This window comes from Leopardus geoffroyi, chromosome B2, assembly GCF_018350155.1.
Source record: "Leopardus geoffroyi isolate Oge1 chromosome B2, O.geoffroyi_Oge1_pat1.0, whole genome shotgun sequence".
Classification (NCBI taxonomy): Eukaryota; Metazoa; Chordata; class Mammalia; order Carnivora; family Felidae; genus Leopardus; species Leopardus geoffroyi.
The window spans coordinates 74,798,448-74,821,082 of NC_059332.1; the positions used below are offsets into that span (position 1 = coordinate 74,798,448).

Below are 22,635 nucleotides of genomic sequence, written 5' to 3' on the forward strand. Positions count from 1 at the left end.
TCCAAATAAGTAATCCTGAGAAAAACAGAACAGAAACATGCTTGTGGTCTTCTTAATGCCCACAAGCAGTGCAAATGCTTAAGCAGTCTCAATACTTGCACACCTTTGCTTCTATCAGCAGAAACACATGCTCATTAAGAATCAATTGTATTTGATCACAGACCTATTTATGATACTTATATGTTGTTTTAGTTATCTAATTTAATTAAATAGTATATAAACCAAGGAAATACGAATTGCTATTCCTCTGAAAACAAAAAATTTCAGACTAAATGAAAGCCGGTTGTAAAAAAAAAAAAAAAACACACACACACACACAAAACAAACAAAACCCCAATAAGTGGTGAGAAGATATAACTATAGAACATTGGAGAGAGAGAGAGTAAAATTCTAGAAAAATTCTATAATCCCAAGGTTTTAAAAGTGTCGAATGACTCATTCTACTCTAAAGAAACATAAACTGGAGGGGCGCCTGGGTGGCTCAATTGCTTAAGCGTCCAACTTCGGCTCAGGTCACTATGTCACGGCTCATGAGTTCGAGCCTCACAATGGGCTCTGTGCTGACAGCTCAAAGCCTGGAGCCTGCTTCGCATTCTGTGTCTCCCTCTCTGTCTCTGCCCCTGCCCCACTCATGCTCTCTTTCTCTCTCAAAAATAAATAAACATTAAAAAAAATTTTAAGAAACAAACTGAAAATTGTAGATGATGAATCTTGGATAACATGTTAACAGTGAAAAAAGCTAGACAATAGTGGAGTCATGTTTAACAAAAATATATTGGTTCCATAGTAAAATATTAGTAAATTAATGTATATTTGCATGTTTTAAGTTAAAATATTTAAGACACAAATGTATTGTTTTTTAATGATTTCCCCCATGTAACCCTTTTTCTTTGATCTCCTCAAATGAGTCTCATAAAAAGACTTTTAACTACAGAGAACAAACTGATGGTTATTACCAGAAGTGGGGGGAGGTTAAAGAAGTGATGGGCGTTAAGGAGTGCACTTGTCGTGATGAGCACCAGGTGTTATACGAAAGTGCTAAACCACTAAGTGGTACCCTTGCAACTAATATTACATTGTATGTTAAGACCCACCAGTAAGAAAATGATAGATGAACACATCACTTTCTCCCACTGGAGTCTGTGGAAAGTGAATTGTGGACGCAGGCCGCTGGGCAGCAGCTCTATCACCACCTTACCCAGCTTCTCAAGTACCAGCACAAAGCTAAGATCCACAAAGGTTGACAGCTGCTCCACTGCTCCAATCCACCATGGGACTCTGCCCAGTAGTTGTGGATCTACCAGCAACAACAAACCACAGGGAACCCTCAAACATTCAACCTGGAATACCACCAGCAAGTGGAATCATGGACTGGTCTGTTATTTGATCAGTGATGGGGGGAGGGGGGCTTGTAAGTATAAAAGTGGTTCACTCTATTACTGTTTAATAATCATTCTTCTCAATCTCTTCCTTACTGCTTTTGTATCAATATAAAATTAAAATATATTAAAATGTGTCAATCTTTTTAAAAAAAGGTAATTACAATATGGAAGAGGGTAGACGTTTAATGTAGAAGTCTAGAGGACAAAGCTAGGAACAAGAAAGGTTGATTTTACTTTAACATAAGGAAGAACTTTCCCTTTCAAATTAGGAAATGTACATTAGGAGCATCACTCAAGCTGCTGAGTCTATTAAGGTTAATAAGCAATTTTTTCAACATATGTTTTTTAAAAGCCTTCTATGAAGCAAGCATTCTGTTGACACAAAATATTCATATGCACAGTTCCTCCTCTCAGGGTACTTATGGGCTAGTAGGAGATACAGACTATAAACAAATGATAATAAAGCTTTATAAAATATGATTAATGCTTATAAATCAGTAATTTATTAATTTAGTAATGGTTCTAAATTCTAAATGGGGTTGGGAGAGAGGACAGTTTAGACTCTTCTGAAAATTTAACGAAAGCTTTTGTCCTTTCCTCAAACTCATATTCCCACATGCACACAAAATCTGCATATTACTTTAGGGGATTCGTGGATTCATAAAACCAAGCCACAAATTCAGGACAATAAATACAAAGTCCTAGGGTAGTAAAGTGTATATGGATTTCAGAGAGGAGATGATATCTGAGCTGACCTTTGAAGGATAAGTAGTTCTTCAGACAATTAAAGGAATTAAGCACGTCATCACAGGTGGAGTTAACAATATAAAGATGAGCACCGTATCTCCTTAACTTCTGTCTTCCTAGTGTCTGGCACAGTGCCTGACTCATAGCATAAGTTCTTAAATACTTGTTAAAGGAATGAACAAGCATATTTTGATAACTATAACATGTGAGGCCCCTGGTTGGGTCTGTTGCATATTGGGACAAAAGGGTTAACAAACCTTTTCCCTTGCTACTTGAGAATCTAATGTTTAGTTTAACAACCTAGCTCTGCTACCCTGGAAACTAGGTAGATGGTAGGCATCAATTATATTGCTAGGCAACACTGCTTGTGGTAAAAATGACCCCTGACTGGTAAATTGCATCTGGACTGAAAGGAAGTATGAATGAGCTGTAAATGTCTGATAGGGTGCCATGCTTTGGACTTCCCTGAATGCAGTCCTTTGCAAGAAACTCTAGAAATTATGCAAAAAGCGTTACAAGATATATTGGCTGCTTAGGTCATGAGGCTTCTTCTCAGGGTAGCTCCTGCACCTGCTTGATTGTGGACCTTGAGCTTTGTACCTGGAACTGTGTCACATGGGGAGACAAGAGTCTCCAGATGGGTATGTGAGCTGTCACTTCCTGCAACTACTGTAGGACCCCTGCTGAGAGGAACTCCTCCCGAGGCTGCCCTGCTGGCAAGCTGGCAAGAAATGTGGCCTGTAGTAGTATTGTGGGTCTGTATATTTAACTGAATTTCAGAAGACCTCTGGTGGGCACGGCACACACCTTATTCTACTTAATGCTTACTACAACTTTGTGAGGTGACAATTTCCATTCTCCTGTTACAGAGGAGGAAAGATAGGCTCAGAAACATTAAATAATCTGTTTAAGTTCACAGAGCCAGAGGTGATGAATGAAGGCAGGATCTTAACTCAGGTCTTCCTGGCTCCAAAACTGAACTCTTTCCCTTGGAATATAATCCCTCCCCTGACAATGTAGAGTAAAGGAGACGGGGGAGATGGGATGGTGGCAAACTGTGCTGGGTGTTACATACCAATCTAAGGGGTAGGGATTTGTTTCTACAGATAGGTGGGAACCATTACAGCATTTTAAGTGGAAAGGTGATAGGTCAGATTTTAATTTTTACAAAGAAGAGGCAAATAAGAGTACCTGTTTAGAGTGGGAAGCAGGCCTAAATAGGCTCCTAAATCTTCTCCATCACTAAGATTCATTGTCTCTTGACATTTTGCATGTAGTGCCAATAAGCAGATCCTCAGTACAGTGCAAAACATCCAATAAGCATATCCTCAATATAGTTCAAAAGACAGCAATGTAAAAATCTCATGCGTGATCACAGAAATGACACTGCACCAACATTTACAGAGAACTGGGAGACCTGATGCACATTAGCACAAAATGTGATATTTCAAACTTAACTTGACCCCATATAACAGTGAATAAGAGCTATAATATATCCCGTAACTATCTACCTAAGGCATCAGGAGCAAGAAAGTGCCTAATTCACAAGTCATTACAAAGATAAAAGTATTTTTACAACGGAAATAATTTTTTTGATGTTTTGGAAAACATAAAACCTTTAAGAACAAAACATGTATTATAATCACAGCTCTACTGAAACCATATCTACTGAAAACCCTGAAACTTTGATATGATCTATTTCCCAAGAGAACTTTCAAAATAAAATACCATTTTTTTTTCAAAGAACTGTTTAGGTAAAAACGTGATGAAGCTCAGAAAAAGAGTGAAATAACTTCTTGATTTTTCTCTCAGCTTAAAATAACATGAACAGCAACACATGTTTATAATGAATTAAAATTTGCTAGTTATTTTTAATGCATCTTACCCACAAGCTTTAGGGCAAAATAAAATACACAATTTTAATCAATGCTACTGATTGATGTTTATTTAAAACTTAAACATGTAGAAAGAAAAACTTAAACATGTAGACAAGAAAATGCAATGTCCTTTAACATAAAAAAAACTTTTTTTCTAATGTTTATTTTTAAGAGCGAGAGAATGAGCAGGGGAGGGGCAGAGAGAGGGAGACAGAGGATCGGGAGAGGACTCTGTGCTGACAGCAGAGAGCCCAATGCAGGGCTCAAACCCACAAACTGAGATCATGACCTGAGGTGAAGCAGGACACTTAACGGACTGAGCCACCCAGGTGCCCCAATACCCTTTAACTTTAAAATCAATCATTAATCAGTGATAATAACAATGGTAACAACATAGAGCTTTTACAGACTGGATTATGACCAAGTAGACATTAAGAATTTTAAGAATATCAAGTGGGGCGCCTGGGTGGTTCAGTTGGGTTAAGCGTTGAACTTCTGCTCAGGTCATGATGTCACAGTTTGTAAGTGCGAACCCCGCATCAGGCTTGGTGCTGACAGCTCGGAGCCTGGAGCCTGTTTCAGATTCTGTGTTTCCCTCTCTCTCTACCCCTCCCCCACTTGCACTCTGTCTCTCTCTCTCTCTCTCAAAAATAAACATTAAAAAAAACTAAAAAATAATAATAAAGAACAACATCAAGTATCTAAAGCTCAAAATATGGCTGCCAGAACCTAGAAAAATTCAGCTGGTATTATCCAACTGGTAGATGACAAATCCTATGAGCCAAACTTAGCATTTGATCACCATTATGGACTTGGTATAACTAGACCCATAAAAGTACAACCATTTTTTCCCATAAATGTGTATAGTGTTACCAACAATCCAATTTGTACCTGTACACTTTTTTCACCTCTTTGTTCTCTTTCATAGAAAAGTGTACTCAGAGTAGTTATTTTCAGAATACAATTATAGCTGGTCTGTCAAGCGGACCTGGTTGGATATTATGACATCTCTTATGTTTCCATAAAGTCCATTCTACTGTTTCTTCTAGTTTCCATGGCCTCCCTGGCTGCCGGCTGACATCCAGCTCTGCTGGTGCAGGTGAAATGAGGAGGGCCTGTCCAGAGACCTTAGAAGACCTCTCAAATGGACTGAAAATCAAAAGGCTTTTGTTTGAAAGTCTAACTGATTTAACTCAAGTCTGGTATGAATTTATTTCTAGGAGACACAACAAATCCCAAACACAATAACCATTTAGCTGTTTCTGACACTACTCACAAAAAAGTAAATTTTGTTATTATTGTTACTTGATATTAGGGCCTATTGGTCTCAAGAGTGTAATCATAAACTGTATATGTTCAATTTTTCTTTTTAACTTTTTTAAATGTTTATTTATTTTTGAGAGTGAGAGAGAGAGTATGAGTGGGGGAGTGGCAGAGAGAGAGGGAGACACAGAATCTGAAGCAGGCTCCAGGCTCTGAGCTGTCAGCACAGAGCCCAACACGGGGCTCGAACTCACAAACTGTGATCATAACCTGAGCCGAAGTCGGACATTTAACCAACCACGCCACCCATGCACCCCTGTTTAGACAATTTTATACAAAAACTCTGAGCTGGTAAAAGATGTATATTGGTGAATTTTATGGTAAAAAAAAAAATAGGCATTATTTGTTTTCAAATAACCAAAACAAATGGTTGAGATCATGTATTCCTAAACTAAGAAAAAGGACTACTATCATTAGCAGATTTCATGCATCTTGGTGCTATTAAGTTTTAAAAGCCATTAATGAGTGTGAATAGATTAAACAGTCCTTTGCATCTTATTTCTATAATTTGCTTAACAAGAACCTTTTTCATTAAAAACAAACAAACAAGCCAAAAAAAGAAACAAACAAAAAAAAGAACAAGGATTAGTCTTGCATTACCCAAATAATCATCAATCACAGAACCCAAGGTATAACTTTATGAGGTTTACTAATCACAGAATTTTCTGCTGGTAGGGCTCCTACAGATGTATCTAATCCAACTTCCTATTTTACAGGTGAGAAAACTGAGGCCTAGAAAACTAAAGGGTCTTATTCCCATATAATAAAGCTAGCCAGTAAGCAGATCCTCTCATTAGAGGATTTCCCAGTACAGATAAATCAACCCATCCCAAGGTTGATTACCCTTGCCCTATCCAACCTATCCAAGCCCTCCTGGAAAAGATGCTTACAATTAGTTGACTTTGATTATGGAACATACAAGCCTTTTTTGAAATACACTTCATTTTGTTTTCTATTTAACAAGCACAAAAGATGTCCTTACTACCTGCATGAAACAGGAAACTGAGGGAGAAATGAAAAGACCACTGGGTTTAATGTAAAAAGTCAACATGAAATCCTTGTGCAGATACTGGATGATACTTGTTTTTCCAACAGACAGTCATGGGGCATGCTGCCTAAGAGTGAAATGTAAGCAAAGCCTTGAATCACCTACTAATGAGTTCTCTGCGTTGTTCCAGAGGCACACACATGCCAGGCGCACAGGTGAGATAGGAAAAGACTTTCAGGTAAGTCCATGTTTATCTTCTCAGAAAGAAAAAGGGAGAAAGGAGGGTCATTTCCCTGGCACATCTAAAAAACACAGTCCTGAATCAAAAGGATTTGAAACACTAAACTAGATAACTTGCTAGTTTTCTAATAAGACCAATATCGAAAGGGGGTTGTGGTGGAAGGAGTCTGTAAAAACAATTAAAAAGAGCTTGTCGACCTTTTACTATTATATATATTTCAGCCTTTAACTCTTCTGACAAGTTCAGAAAATAGGCCTTATGATGTCTACTTAAGAAGAAACAGAAATGGGTAGGAAGCATTGCAGAATTCTAAGCAGGGAAGTGACAGGTCAGATTTGAATTTTTACAAAGAGGAACAAGGCAAATAAGAGTACCCATTTAGACTGGGAGTTAGGCCCAAACAAGCTCCTAAATCTTCTCTGTCACTAAGATTCTGTCTCTTGACATAGCTATTTAAGAAAACTCATTATGTCTACTCAAGAAGAAGCTGAGGTGATGTGGACAAGGTTCCCCAGCTATTAAGTGGTGAAGCTGGAGTTCAAACCCAAGGTCCCATCTCCTACTTCTGCTTTACATCACATGGCCTTCCAGACAGTCAGCATTAGGGAGAGTGAAACTGCCCCTCTGTGTTCACCTGGAAGCCCTTCTGGTTCTCAATTCCATGATTATAAAAAGAATTGACACAAAACAGAAGATACAGCTCCTGAATAGGAAAACTCGCTGCAGGTTAACAATTTTTTATATCATCATCCTTTTCCAATGAAACACAAATATCAGCCAATAACGAATGAGCAGATCTTTTATGGTGAGCGGTACCAGGAAATAGTGTTACACTGAATTTAACCTGCTCCTCCTGTAACTTCTAGGTCACCTCAATGTTGGATAGCCAGGCCCGTTTCAGAAACTTTATGTGAGAATTAAACCAAAGCCTGAAACAGACTGAGAGAAGGAAAGGTTTCGAGGTTCAACTACAACATAAACTGGAATGCTCTGGACATGTCAGGCTACAGTGGGTCTGTCACGGAGTACACATTCGGCAGCAACTTCAGCCTGCAGGACATCTGAGCAAGGACATTCTCCTCTCTTCTGAAGATTTAGTCACTTCATTTCTTACCCAAGATAATCATTCAGAGGTGCTCCATTCACAATCCCCCCACTTGTATTAGGGTAACTTTCCATGATCTCATCTACCTGGGACACTGCCAGGAATCAGAAAGTAAGCAAGAGAGGCTGGTGGAAAGCCAAAATAAACACCCCACTGTTTATTCAATTCAACCCAGGAAGAATTTATTGAGAGTGCACTATTTTTCAGGCACTGTGGCCTGATCCTGGGCTGATGCTGATGATGCTAGGGATGATGATAAGAATAATGATTACAGCAGTAACCATCATATACTGAATGCCTACCATGTGCCAAGGCACTGCTATAAACACTTAAATTTATTTGATGCTCCCAACAACCCTATGAGGTAACTCCTATTATCATTTATATTTTTGTAATAAGGAACTTGAGGCACGGAGTGGTTAAGTAACTTGCCCAGAGTCACAGCTAATAAATAGTGGATGCAAACCAGATAGTCTGGCTTCTGACTCTATACCACTAGACACTACCCTTAGCAGAGCACATAAACTTTAGTCGAGCACATACACCAACCCAGGGTTCAGGGAGGGCTCCCGGCAATTGAGCCCTGTCGGATGAATTTAGGTAGGCGCTAACCAGAGGGAGAGAGAGGTGTGTGGAGCATTCCAGGGGAGAGAGTAGATCTATGCAGGTGGAGGTCTGGCATTCATTGAGGCAAGGAACACTGAAAGAGGAGCAGGTTTCAGATGCACACAAGGAGCCATTCACATCTAAGTCTCAGGCTTTCCTGTCTCACAGGAAACACATCTAACAAAGAAATCTAACTTCTTTCTTTAAATATTGTTAAAAATATTAACAGTTTTATCTGTCTTTCCAACCAATGAATGATCAGAAGCTGAAAATTTGGGGGAAATGGTTTGTGCCAAGGTAACAAGAAGGTTGACAAAAGAACAGGAGAAGATGGGAAAAAATAAGGACAAGAGACACCTTGGGAACAGAAAGAATATAGCAAAGAGCCCTTCCCACCTCAATAGAGTAACCACAGCACACTGCAAGAAGAGGTTACAAGATTAACTTAATCATCAAGAAAAGGTTACTTTGTGCTCCATAAGCTCTGTTTTAATAAATGGGGAAATAGGACATGGAGTTTAGAAAGGCACTAATAGAAATAGCTCAAATAAAAAGCTGTGTTGCACGAGCCTCTGTGATTTAGAAAATTCACTTAATGTGGAGAAAACCTCATTCACCAACATGATGGATAAAACATGCAACAGAGTCCATGTCTCTTTTCAGAAGAGACACGCTTCAGTGATCTACACAGGCTTCCACCAAGACAAGCCTTCCTCCCTCAAAGCCAGCATGCCATGTTCCCCTTTGTCCCCTTTTAGAAGACCTAACTGCTCTATGATTGCTGGAGAGCTTAATGGTTGATTTTGTTCAAAGTGACATTAAGCTGGCTCTCATTTTAAGGCCATATACTTCTCCCCTGGCAATTACTTCAAAAATTCTGATAGAAGAAAAAGAAAACCGTTGCCAGGCACAGAATTAATCGGTGTTAAATAAATTCCTTACCTGTCCCTTATTATGACTTCACCACAGGACTGGCAATAAAATGTACAGCATTCTCGGGCTTGTGAGCTTTGATTAAACATGGAAATCAGTTCTAAAAAAAAAAAAAAAAAATCAATGAAATAGCAAATCTTAGAGGTTTGGGACAAATATATTAACATACTTAAAGAGTTTAACAGCCACAATAAATTACGATCAATAAACACTGTTTACGATCTACCCAGAAGTACACATTTAATTAGCATTATCTGATGACTCAACCAGAAGCAAATATTGTGAAGCCTTCTCAAAAACAAGATTTTGCTGGGGCACCTGGGGGCTCAGTCGGTTAAATGTCCGATTCTTGATTTCGGTTCAGGTCATGATCACGGTTTGTAAGTTCAGGCCCTGCATACAGCTCTGTGCTCAAAGTGTGAAGCCTGCTTGGAGTTTTCTCTTTCCCCCACTCTCTCTGCCCCTACCCCCTCATGCTCTCTCTCTCTCTCTCCTCTCTCCCTCTAAATAAATAAATAAATAAATAAATAAATAAATAAATCTTTAAAAAATTTTTAAAAAATTTTTTAAAAATACCACAAGATTTTGCCAAGCGTCTCAGAGCTAGGTATCTCCCTAGATGATCCATGTAACATACCATTGAGTTATCTCACTCATTCCATAAATACCGGCACTAACGATGAGAGAAAAGTAGCAATTTCTTTCACATCAAACTAACTACAAGGAGCTTCACCATCCTCAGCTTTCCTCTGCTGTTTTAGGTATAGTTTTGCATCACCATGACTGCTGGCTCTGTCTCTCAAATTTAAGTTTAATTTGATTTAAACAAGGTCTATGTCAACTCTGGCCTATTACCAATGCATACAAAAAGAATCTTGAAACTGGTCTCTATTGGACAGGTTCCTGGGAATAGAATGGCTCCTAAGAAGAACTCAATTTTTCAAGAGCAAAACTCTTGGTTAAAGCTGTGGAAAAATGTACATTTCCCACATTATGTAAAGCACAGCATTCCCTTGGCTTCCATTCTTTAACTCATGAAGAAAGGAAACTTTCATTTCCAAAAACAAAAACCAAAAAACCACACACAAAAATACTTGTCTATAAAAAAAAAAATTTTAATGAAATGAGGTCATACACATTAAAATCAAGCAATGTAAACTTGGTTCATGTTACTTCGTAGGTATGTTAAGATTTTAAAAACTGATGCAAGAAAGTTTAAGCCTTGACAATTAAAAAGTCATCCTTTTAATTTCTAGGGGTGTCCACCAATCCCTGTAGCAGTAAAGTGAAGTAAACAGTATTCTTTAATTTTGAGCAGATAATAAGTAGACCTGGGTAAGTCATTCAAAACATTCTTTCAAAATATTCTTTTGAGAATGAATAAACAAATTTTCAGTGAAACACTCCCCCCTGCTGGTCACCCAGCAGGATCCACTGGCTCACGTTCAAGTCAGAACTTCCTGACAGAGTGGCATCCTGGGAGAGCACTGCCACCTGGGGATGAATCTAATGCTTGTGCTGTATCAGATTTTACTGTAGCCAGTTCCCTGTCAAAGGTCATGATCTGACTTATGTTCCAGTCAGAATACCATAATGTGTTTACTATAGTCCTTAAAAGAACGTTTATAGTTGAAAAGTCAACTTTTTAAGAACCTCAAAACACAACTAAATGCTAAAAATGTCAAAAGTCACTTCCTACACTACATTTTGACTCAAATTAACATCAGTATGTATCTATCTGATATTTATTCATCCAGCAAATATTTATTCACCACCTATTATGTGGAAAGCACCAAAGCTATTAAGTACTGAGATCTATTTTGCATACCCTTTTATACGCTACCGAACTGGTCTTTGAAAGTCTTCCTTTTCAGATATTTGAGTAAAATGTTTTAAAAATGTAAAGGAACAGGAGACCAATGGAATGCAAACAATATGCAAACCAACATACAGAAATTTCTTCTGTTCTACAGCTAAAATGAAACAACAGTGCTTGCTGATTTAAATTTTTTCTATTAGTTCAAGTTTTGCTATTTATCAACTATTACAGAAGATGGGTAGGCAACAAACCAACCCCGTCTCCAGAAGGCCTCCCTACCTCCCCAGTGTGGGATCTAAAATCACAAATCCAGAAAACTAGCAGAAGATCGGAAAACACCCCAGTGTGGCTTTCATGCCTGCCTTTCCCCAGTTTCCATTATTAGTCTATTTCCCATCTTGGTGAGCCCATTCTTCTTTCCATGGTTATTACAACAGTCATTCTTAGCATTTGGATATGTCACTTGAGCTCCATGACATTTCATTTTCCAACCCCGTATTCCTAAAACCAACTCTGCCCAACTCAGACTAGTTATTCATTAATCCAGGACTTGAGCAAAAATGACTCTCCAATGAAAGAGCAGCACAAGACTCAGGGGAATGCTCCACATCACCTACATGGCTCTTCAAAACAATCCTGCTGACCCCACCTCTAGGGTCCATGCCGCTCAAATGAAAGGCTGAGCACAGATGAGGCAGAACAAAGTCTCAGGGTGCAGTTGAAACAATTATGATCCTTCCCTGATAATCAGCATCTCATAGGTCTGTTACAGCCTGTTTCCCCTTTTTACATCATTTTTTTTTTAAGTTTATTTATTTTGAGAGAGAGGGAGAGCGTGTGCGCACGCATGAGCAAGCAGGCAAGGAGCAGAGAGAGAGGGAGAGAGAATCCCTAGCAGGTTCCACACTGTCAGCACAGAGCCTGATGCCAGGCTCGAACTCACACTGAACTGTGAGATCATGATCTGAACTGACATCAAGAGTCAGACACTTAATGGACTGAGCCACCCGGGTGCCCCTCCCTTTTTTACATCATTTTTAATCCTTTAAAGCATCTTACTTCCATGGTAAGAGATTTAATGAACCAATATTTTATTCAATAAGTTACTCTGAGAAACATTTCTACCATCTGACTGAATGTGACAGTAACAAAATATCAGAAACATAACAGGCATAGCAATAATCAAAATCAAATTATACATCAAACTCAATTTCAGAATCTTTATATGTGTTGCTCTATCTGGAAATGTCTCTACGTGGATGAGACCACTTTCATCATTCCATCCCCTGGTCGAGCATCACCTCCTTGAAGTGGTCTTCCCTGGGCACCTTTCACCCTAGTCACTCCCCATCCCATTATTCTGCTCTACTTTGACCAGAGCACTTTTCTCTGTACCCAAGTAACTTATTTGTTCATTATGTGTTCCCACCCATGAGAATGTAAGCTCCCTAAGAGCAGAGACCTTCTGAGCGTGGTCACTTCTGTGTCCCAGCACCTAGATGAAAGCCTAGCACATAGCGTAAGACAATGTTTGTTGGGTGGATGAATACTAATGCTTGAAAATCAACCAGGTGTTGCACAATTGCCCTCTCATTTAATCTTCAGTGAGGTAGGTAATCAACTCGCCAAGGTAGGTAATTTTACAATTAAAGAAAGAAGGCAGGGGTTACATAGGAAATCTCTGTACCTTCTGCTAATTTTGCTGTGAACCTAAAACTACTCTAAAAAATAAAATCTGTTAAATGGAGGACAAAAAACCCACTAACCCCCGCAACCCCCTCCCAAACAAAACTTCGGAAAGGTTAAGGGGCATGTTGAACTGCACACCTAATAACTGGCAGAGCTGATAAAGAAACCTTCTGACCATCAGCTCTTTCCATGCTGCTGCAGAACAGTCTTTTCCACCTGGGAAAAGGTCAAATTTTCAAAGGGAGAATCAGCTTTGATTTACAATGAAGAACTAAGTGCTAAAACAGGAGTGCTGGTATCACTTACTGGCATTGGATTCTGCCCACACCTGCAGCCGCAGGTGCAGCCCATCTCCAGCCACGTACTGCAGCCCGCGGCAAGAGGAAGGTACAAGCCTGACCTCTGCTGGAAGCCGGAGCTCTGTGCAGTCTGCAGGGGTCTTCACCTGGAGTGATGATGGTGTTATAGAAATATCCATGGGCGTACCTCCTTCTTTAGGCTCCCTGGTAAATAAAAATAAAACACACAAAAAATTGCTTCTCAATGATGAAAACCACACGATACACAAGACAAAAATGGCCAAGGATCTCTCTGTTCCTTTTCAATAAATGCTTTAAAGTCACTGGCCTCCCAAAATAGCAGTGAACAGATCATAAAGGAAAACATCATATACTAGATTTACACGAGGTCAGACTACTTTCACAGTCACAGTAACATGAAAGTTCTGGAACATATTTTTATTCTTGCTTTTTTTATGGTAATAATGATGCATTTTTAAATGTGCACTTTTCCCCATTGCTAATAAAGATTCTGAGCCCCAATTCTCTATTCTAATGCTTGCTGCAGCTACTCCACCTAGACCTTCGTGGGGTTGCTCCCAGGGCCATCCTGCACGCACAGTCCACCTTCCACCTCCTAGTAGCCCTTATTTCCTCCCACCAGTTTCCCCAAATGCAGGTTCTCTGAACTAGCACGATCTAATGCTGGCCTGTCCTACATTACGCACTTGTTCTTCAAAGTATTTCTGGTAAGAGAACTCAAGGCAGCACATTCATCTACGGCTTATTCACCTATGCATTCCTTGGCCCTATCATGGTTTATACATTCATTTACTTTTTCACTCATTCATTCAATACACCTATTTTGAGTTCTATTATGTGCCAGGTACCAGAAATACAACAATTAACAAGATATTTTCTCTGCTCCTCACCCCCCCTACTCCAAGTAGGACACAGGTAAGTGAACAGGAACGATCAAGGGAGTGTTAAAACACGTGGCGAGGGGCGCCTGGGTGGCGCAGTCGGTTAAGCGTCCGACTTCAGCCAGGTCACGATCTCGCGGTCCGTGAGTTCGAGCCCCGCGTCAGGCTCTGGGCTGATGGCTCAGAGCCTGGAGCGTGTTTCCGATTCTGTGTCTCCCTCTCTCTCTGCCCCTCCCCCGTTCATGCTCTGTCTCTCTCTGTCCCAAAAATAAATAAACGTTGAAAAAAATAAATTAATTAAAAACACGTGGCGAAGCCAGGCCAGGATGATGAGTCGCACCGGGAGGGGGTTGGGGGACAGCCTGCCAACTTCGGGATATGTTCCTCATGATCTGGTGCCACAAGACAATCATCTTCACTGACGCCAAGGAGTTGAACCACGGTCAAGCTGAAGCGAATCATTGAGCGCATCCTCAAGCAGCCGCCCAAGCAGCTGTACACGGTTGACCAGCTTCTGGATGATGGCAAGACACGGGGAGTGTGGCTTCACCAGTCCGGCAGCACGGCTGCAGGCCCCACCCACTGTGGGCCTGGCCTTCTGGGCAGCTCCACCCACTCCCCTGTGCACCAGATGAAGCCTTTAAGGGCCTGTGCACCAAGCCCTTCTCCAGCCTGCCTGGGCTGCCTGCTGTGATGAAGCCGCAGGACTCAGGAAGCAGCACCAACGAACAAGTGGCCTAGTGAGTGAGAGGGCCCTGAACCCAACCCCACCTCGTGCCCCACCCCCACTCATAAAAGAGATTTGGGTGTCAAAAAAAAAAAAAAGCAACTACGTTGCATTGCACTTATTCATGGTAAATACTGAGTACTATGGAAGCACGTGGAGGGCTGCAGTAACTGTCAGAGGTCAAGCGCTGTTATTTGAATAATGAATGGGCTAGTGAGTGAAATATTCTTCTGAGACTAGCATTACAATGATGCTGTATTTTACTTACAATAAAGTATTGTCATTTGATATACAGGATTTTGATAAGACCAGGATTACATGAAATGAAAGATACAGAAGAAAACACTTAAGAAAACAATCTAGTGATGTATGTATGAATACCAGATAGGAAAGGATTTGCTAATCCAATTCACTACAAGCACAAATCACTTGGAGTAGGCAACCAAGAGTAAAACAGAGTACATTCCCTGTCCACCAGGCACCAAAAGCATGGCAGGGGATGAAGACATATTGAAATTATCCTTATATGAAGCTAAAATATGCTTAGCAGTGTTAACAGAGGTGTCAAGCATTCTGACTCCCTAAGTGCAGACAGCAGGGGCGGGCCATCAACTTGGTATAACCTAAGTACAAAAGGTAGGCCATCTACTTGAGTGTTATCTAAGAACAGAGATCAAACCCTGTGTTGAGGTATGAATCTTGATCAGGCCTCTTTTTAGAAAACCTTAAGATTACTTTCTGGCTAGTTTCTCTTCAAAGCATATGAATCTGCACCTAACTGGCAATACAGAATATTAAGACCCTGAGTCTTTTCCAGGGAATACATTCCCAAACTCTTGAGTCAAAAGTCTAATTTTGAGAAGGCACCTGGCCGGCTCCAGATGTCGTACCTCATTGGTTAAGTGTACGACATGGGCTCAGGTCATGATATAGCCCTGCACTGGGCTCTGTGCTGACAGCTTGGAGCCTGCTTCGGATTCTGTCTCCCTCTCTCTCTGCCCGTCCCCTGCTCACACTCTGTCTCTCTCCCTCTCAAAGATAGACAAATGTTCAAAAAAAAAAAATTTTTTAAGTCTAGTTTTTTTTTTAAATTTTTTTTTTTTTTTCAACGTTTATTTATTTTTGGGACAGAGAGAGACAGAGCATGAACGGGGGAGGGGCAGAGAGAGAGGGAGACACAGAATCGGAAACAGGCTCCAGGCTCTGAGCCATCAGCCCAGAGCCTGACGCGGGGCTCGAACTCCCGGACCACGAGATCGTGACCTGGCTGAAGTCGGACGCTTAACCGACTGCGCCACCCAGGCGCCCCATAAGTCTAGTTTTAAGAACCAATGCTCAAGAAATAAACTTCAAAGGGTGCCTGGGCAGCTCAGTCGGTTGAGCATCCAACTCTCGATTTTGGCTCAGGTCTTGATCTCACGGTTCATGGAATCAAGTTCCTCATTAGCCTCAGCATGGAGCATGAAGCCTGCTTAAGATTCTCTGTCTCTCTCCCTCTGCCTCTTTCCCCCACTACCGCTAGTGCTCACTCTAAATAAATAATTAAAAGAAAATAATAATAATAATCCTCTAAAGCAGAGGTTAGAAGGGCCAGATGGTATTTCAGGTTTAGTGGGCCATATACTAAATACAAAATACTTTGTATTTAAAAAAAATTTTTTTAAGTGTTTATTTATTTTTGAGAGAGACAGAGTGTGGGGGGTGGGGGGGAGGGGGCGGGCAGAGAGAGGGAGACACAGAATCCAAAGCGGGCTCCAGGCTCTGAGCTGTCAGCACAGAGACCGATGCAGGGTTGAAACTCACAAACCATGAGTTCATGACCTAAGCTGAAGTCAGACGCTTAATGGACTGAGCCACCCAGGCGCCCCCGTATTTTATATTTAACAATGCTTTAAACAATATAAAATCCACTCTTAGCTCATAAGCTGTACCAAAACAGGCCATAGGTTAGATTTGACCCATGGGCCATAGTTTGTTGACCACTGCTCTAAAGATGCACAATTTGTCCATTTTGCTACTTCAGCGATTTTTAAGCTGGACTGTGCAGTTGGCACTTAGAAGTGCCTCAAGGGATATCATGGTGTTTCTAGGCCTCACCCCCATCCCATCTCTGGCTTACCACTCTTCTTCCCCTTCCTGAAAAATTCAGCCAATTACAGAGGGCTAAGTAAGGTAGGAGGCATCTATGTAAGTGTCGGAGAACCAGAGTGGCCCGGGATGGATGTGAGAAACCCAGCAGAGGAAGAAAGGAGGGCATCCACCAGGACAGCCACTACATAGGGATGTCAGATCTCAAGAGGGATGAGGAGAAATCTAAGGATGAGGGGTGAGGGTGGCTGTTACAGGGTATAGGGCTTCAGAACCTGCCTTAGACTGTTCGTGTTGCTATAATTAAATACCATAGGCTGGGTAGCTTAAACAACACACATTTCTTACAGTTCTGATGGCTAGGAAGTAAAAGATCAAGGTGCCAGCAGATTTGGTTCTTGTTGCAGGCCCTCTACCTGCCTTGCAGATGGCCGCCTCCTCATTATATCCTCACATGGCACGGAGCATCTTCTGTGTGTCTTCTTATAAAGGCACTAATCCCATCATGGTGGCTCCATTCTCATGCCCTCATCTATACCTAATTACCTCCCAAAGGTTCTATATCCTAATACCATCATATTGGGCATTAGGGTTTCAACACATGAATTTTGAGGGCAGAGCCCAAGAAGATACCAGGAAGGTGTCAACACTGAGTGGGGAGGAGTGGGGGATGGGAAGCAGCAAAGGATGTCTGCAGAAGATAAGTTACATAAAAGGGAATTAACCAAATAAATGTATGTCATGAGAATAATGGAAGCCAGTATTCTCGCTGTGGGAGAATACAGTTACAAAGAGGGAAAGGGAAAACACCAGAATGGATCCTACCACCATAGACTAGAATTAGAAATACTAGTGTGGAGTCATGGTATATAATGTGGAATCAATGTATATAAGTAGATACAGTAATACAGATGTATATGTGTGTAGATGTATGTATAATATACAAACACACAAGCATACACATACAGCCATTCATACATAAACATCACGTATATGTCACATACACACTACTTTTGTCCACTAGGACCTGGGAAGAGTGACATGTCAATAGTAATGAGAATACTTTGTGCTCAGATTTTGGTTTCGAAAGGTCATTTCCCACTTTAAAACAAATGAACAAACGCAAAACAAAATAGCATTCCCTGAAAAAATAACTATATCCAGGGCTGGAACAGGAAAAGAATGAGATGAGCCTGGAACATGTTGCTGTGCAAAGAAAAAAGTCAAGGAATAATAGGAGCACATTAAAAAAGACAGAAATCCACTTGAAGGGACTCCCCCTGGCCACATCCAGTATAACTGGAGCAAAAAAAGTAACCCAATGAATAAGACCATAGGTCTATACTGATGTAAATGAATGAATGAATAAAATGAAAGTCTGATGAGGAATAAGAGCATTTACAGATAGTCTCAAAGGACCTCTACAAGTAATATTTATTGATTATGAAGAGACAGAGTCTTGCCAGACTGAATCAGCAAGAGCAGGGAGTCAGAACTGGCTACCGCACTCAGCAAATCTGAGAGAACAGAAGCATGAAGATTTCTCCTATCCTTTGTCAACCATACATTATTCTTCCTGAACACTGAAGCTCTTTCCAGTACATATCAAAACTCCCCAGGAGTATGGCAATGCAAAAGGTTTGAGATTCCCGTACATGTGACAAAAGGTTTTGGGTTTTTTTTTGTTTTTTTACTCCATTTCAGATTTGTCCTTCTTCATTCCTATAAAAGCAGTAACCCAGTCAGACAACTTCACCTAGGCCCCTGTTCTGGTGTGCATTTACTGTGAGTTTTTGTCTGCCTATGCTACTTGCACACATAAAGCTAAAGCACTCAGACTTCTGCCTTCTGGAAGACAAAGAAATAGTTTCATCCCTGTGATATCCTTGTTCTGTAGTTACTCTGATGATAGCCAGTGAGGTTGTTAAAGTTTGCAGTATTCTTCTCTTCTTTGAATGGTTGAGGAAGGGGAAGGGGAAGAACATCCTCTTTCTTTTATGATAGTGCAGATATGCTAGCTTAAAGTGTATGTTTGTATTTCCTTATAATTAAAATACTGTTCAATTTGTTTTTTACAGACAGGGAAAAATATTTTACATAAATTGACTTCACAATTGAAAACCAGATGCTTTAGGCTGAACCATCATAGCTTCAGACTCAATGTTTTCCTAAATAAAAATGTTAAAGCCTCAAAAAAAAAAAAAAAAAAAAAAGGAGTAACTTTATGGTGAAGGTAGATATCATCTTATCTACATGCTCAAAGTTAGATGAACTTTAATGGAATAAGTCAAAATGATGTGCTACCTGATAGGATGCAATGAGAACACAGCATCACTTCTGTGATATTCCTGCCAAAGATGTACAACCTGACCCTAATCTTGAGGAAACACGAAATAAGCCCAAATAGAAGTATATTCCACAAAACAAATAGGCTGTCATCTTTAAGTGTCAAGATTGTGAAGGTCGAGAAAAACTGTGGAAAGTTTCCAATTTTAAGAGACTAAGGAAGGGCGCCTGGGTGGCTCATTAGGTTGAGCACCTGACTTCAGCCCAGGTCATGATCACAGGGCTCGCGAGTTTGAGCCCTGCCTTGGGCTTTGCACGGGTGGAGAGGAGCCTAATTCAAATTCTCTGCCCCCCTCCCTACCTCCTCTCTCTGCCCCTCCTACACTCTCTCTCTCCAACATAAATAGACATTAAAAAAAAAAAAAATAAAAGACTAAAGAAACATGACAATGAAATGCAATGCATGATTCTGACCTGGGTTCTTTTGCTATTATAGATAATATGCGGACATGTGGCAAAACTTGAGCGAGGTCTGAGTGTTAAGACGGCAGTAATGTGTTTTCCAGTTTTGAAGGTTGTGCAGTGGTTATGTATGGGAATGTTCTTACTTATAAGAAATATACAGTAATATAGTCAGGAGTGACAGTAACTTACTCTCAAGTTTGAGACTGTGCAAAAACAAAGCGTTTGAGAACTGATTTTCCACAGGTTTGAGACCTGATTTTATATACTTGAGGCTTTCTTCACCGTGCACTTAGATTCTTTCAGGTGTCACACCCTGCTTGAATCTATCCAATGACTGCCATCTCATTCTGAGTACAAGCTAAAATCCTTTCAACGGCCCATTGAGACCCAGTGCTATACTAGAGAAGGTTGCTGAAATTCCAGGCATTTTGCAAACCAGCTGAAGTCACTTTGGTAGACATCATCCACCGTGAAAGTATCTACATCATAACAATCAGTAAATGCTGCAAATCAGGAAGATTTTTTTGTGTTTGCTTGGTTCCCCTGGAAAGCAGGTTTTTAAACATTTACTAGCATACCCCTGTAAAACCATTTGCTACGTGCTCCACCAGCCCGCCCACCTCTCTCTGAACTAGGCACCCCTCATATTTTCTGTTCTCTCGGAGGGAAATGGTCTTCCAGCAGGTATATAGTTCCAAACTTCTGCCCTTTCAGCTTATTACTCAAGTGCTGCTTTCTCACTTGGAATGTAATCTTTTCTCCCTAACCCTTCGTGTTTTATTTTTTTCTACATACTTATCTCCATTTAATATATGATTTAGGGGCTCCTGGGTGGCTCAGTTGGTTAAACGTCTGACTTTGGCTCAGGTCATGATCTCACAGTTCATGGGTTCGAGCCCCGCATTGGACTCTGTGCTGACAGCTCAGAGCCTGGAGCCTACTTTGGATTCTGTGTTTCCTTTTCTCTCTGCCCCTCCCCTGCTTGAGCTCTGTTTCTGTCTCTCAAAAGTAAATAAACATCTGTGTGTGTGTGTGTGTGTTATTTGTTTTGTGTAATTTCTGCTCACCTCTCACCCACTGCCACCATTAGACCGTAAGCTCAATGATAGCCAAGATATTTTTGCTTTTGCTATTGTCACTGTTCACAGCTGTATACCCAGCACTTAGAACCCGAATTTTTGGCACTAGAATAGGAACTCAGTAAACATCTGTGGACTGAATAAATGAATGGCCAAGATTTATCCCAGGAATGCTATAATAGCTTAATATAAATAGATTTTTCGAATGCAATTCACAGACATAAAGATGAAAGGAAAACATGACTATCACAATACATGCAAAAATCATTACAGAAAAAATAGTATCTTCATGATTAAAACCCATAGTAAACTAGGAATACAAAGGAACTATGCAATCTATCACACAGATTGCCAAAAATTTCATCATACTTAATGATAAAATGCTAGAAACATTTATTATTTTTAAGTAGGTTTCCCACACAGTGCGGAGCCCAACTGGGGACTTGAACTCACAATCCTAATATCAATACCTGAGCTGAGACGAAGAGTTGGCTGCTTAACTGAGCCACCCACGCACCTAGAAACACTTAAGATTAGGAACAAGATGGGTGCCTGGCTGGCTCAGTTGGAGGCGCATGCAACTCTTGATCTCGGGGTCGTGAGTTTGAGCCCCATTCTGGGTGCAGAGACTCTGTAAATAAATAAAACTTAAAAAAAAATTAGGGGTGCTTGGGTGGCTCAGTTGGTTAAGCATCTGACTTTGGCTTAGGTCATGATCTCACGGGTCCTGAGTTCGAGTTTTGCATAGGGTAAGCTCGAGCCCCACTTCAGGTGAACTTGAGCCTTAAAGTTTGAGAGCTTCTCTCTCTCTCTGCCCCTTGTGAGATTCTCTCTCTCCCCGTGCCTCTTGCTCACTTGCAACTCTCTCCAAAATAAGAAAAAAAAAGATTAGGAATAAGAATAAAACTCAGTGATATCATGTACATTAACTGAAATAGGTTAAAAATTTCATTAAAATGCACATTATCAGAACGTATTCAGGTAAACCTCACCCAGTATATGTTTAAAAAAATTTATATATAGGGGTGCCTGGGTGGCTTAGTAGGTTGAGCGTCTGACTCTTGATTTTGGCTTAGGTCATGATCTCACGGTTCATGAGATCAAGCCCCATGTCAGGCTCTGTGCTGACAGGGTGGAGCCTGCTTGGAATTCTCTCTCTCCCTCTCTGCCCCTCCCCTGCTCTCTCTCTCTCTCAAAATAAATTAATAACCACTTAAAAAATTTATATGTAAAGACATAGATTAATAGTGAAAGGATAGAAAGATACATGATGGCAAACAGTACAAATGTTTTCTGACAAAGACATTGAGTAATTTCACTGGGAGAAATGGCAGTCTTTTAAACTAATGATGATGGAAAAACTGGACATCCTTATAGGGGGGAAAAAAAAAAAAGGAAATTTGATTCCTATCTTACTCCAAACACACAAAAATGAATTCCACCTGTCAAAGCTAAAACTATGTAACTCCTAGAAAATAAACATAAGAGGAAAACTTTACCATCTTGAGGTAGGCAAAGATTTAAGACACCAACAAAACTAATCATTAAAGAAAAAATGCAACAAACTAAACTTCATTGTAATTAAAATTTTCTGTTCCTGAAAAGACACTATTAAGGAAATGAAAAGGTAAGTTACTGATTGGGAACACGCGTTCACATATTCACAAGGGCATAAATGAGAAAGGCCTTATTTCCAGACTATATAAAGAACTCTTTAAATTTAACAAAGAGACAAACAATCTGATTGTTTTCTAATGACAAAAAATTAGAAGACACTTTCCAAAGGAACATGTATGAATGACCAAAAGGCAAATGAAAAGGTGCTCAATACTATTAATCAGGAAAATGCAAATTAAAACGACAATGAGATAGCATTTTGTACCATTACAGAATTAGGTCATTTCCTAAGAGAAATGAAAATGTCTACCCACTAAAAGACTTATACAACAATGCTATAGCAACTTTATTCACAATAATCAAGTTCTAGAAAAACACAAAATATCCAGAAATAGAATGGATAAATTATATATTGATACAATAGAAAACTACTCAGTGAGAAAAAAGAATAGGCGACATGTG

The 22,635-nt window shown here is 40.2% G+C and overlaps 1 protein-coding gene and 1 pseudogene across 3 annotated transcripts in view; one reads left to right on the plus strand and one right to left on the minus strand.

Moving 5' to 3' along the window:
- UBE3D (ubiquitin protein ligase E3D) overlaps positions 1–22,635 on the minus strand; it is a 243,182-nt gene that overhangs the window by 216,114 nt on the left and 4,433 nt on the right. For all 3 annotated transcript variants that reach the window (XM_045498898.1, XM_045498900.1, XM_045498899.1), the window contains exons 2-3: positions 13,017–13,213; positions 9,212–9,302 (exon numbers count right to left, since the gene is read on the minus strand). In XM_045498898.1, the coding sequence (XP_045354854.1) occupies positions 9,212–9,302; positions 13,017–13,213 (288 nt within the window). The remainder of the gene's footprint in view (positions 1–9,211; positions 9,303–13,016; positions 13,214–22,635) is intronic.
- Positions 14,290–14,652, plus strand: LOC123609365 (annotated as a pseudogene).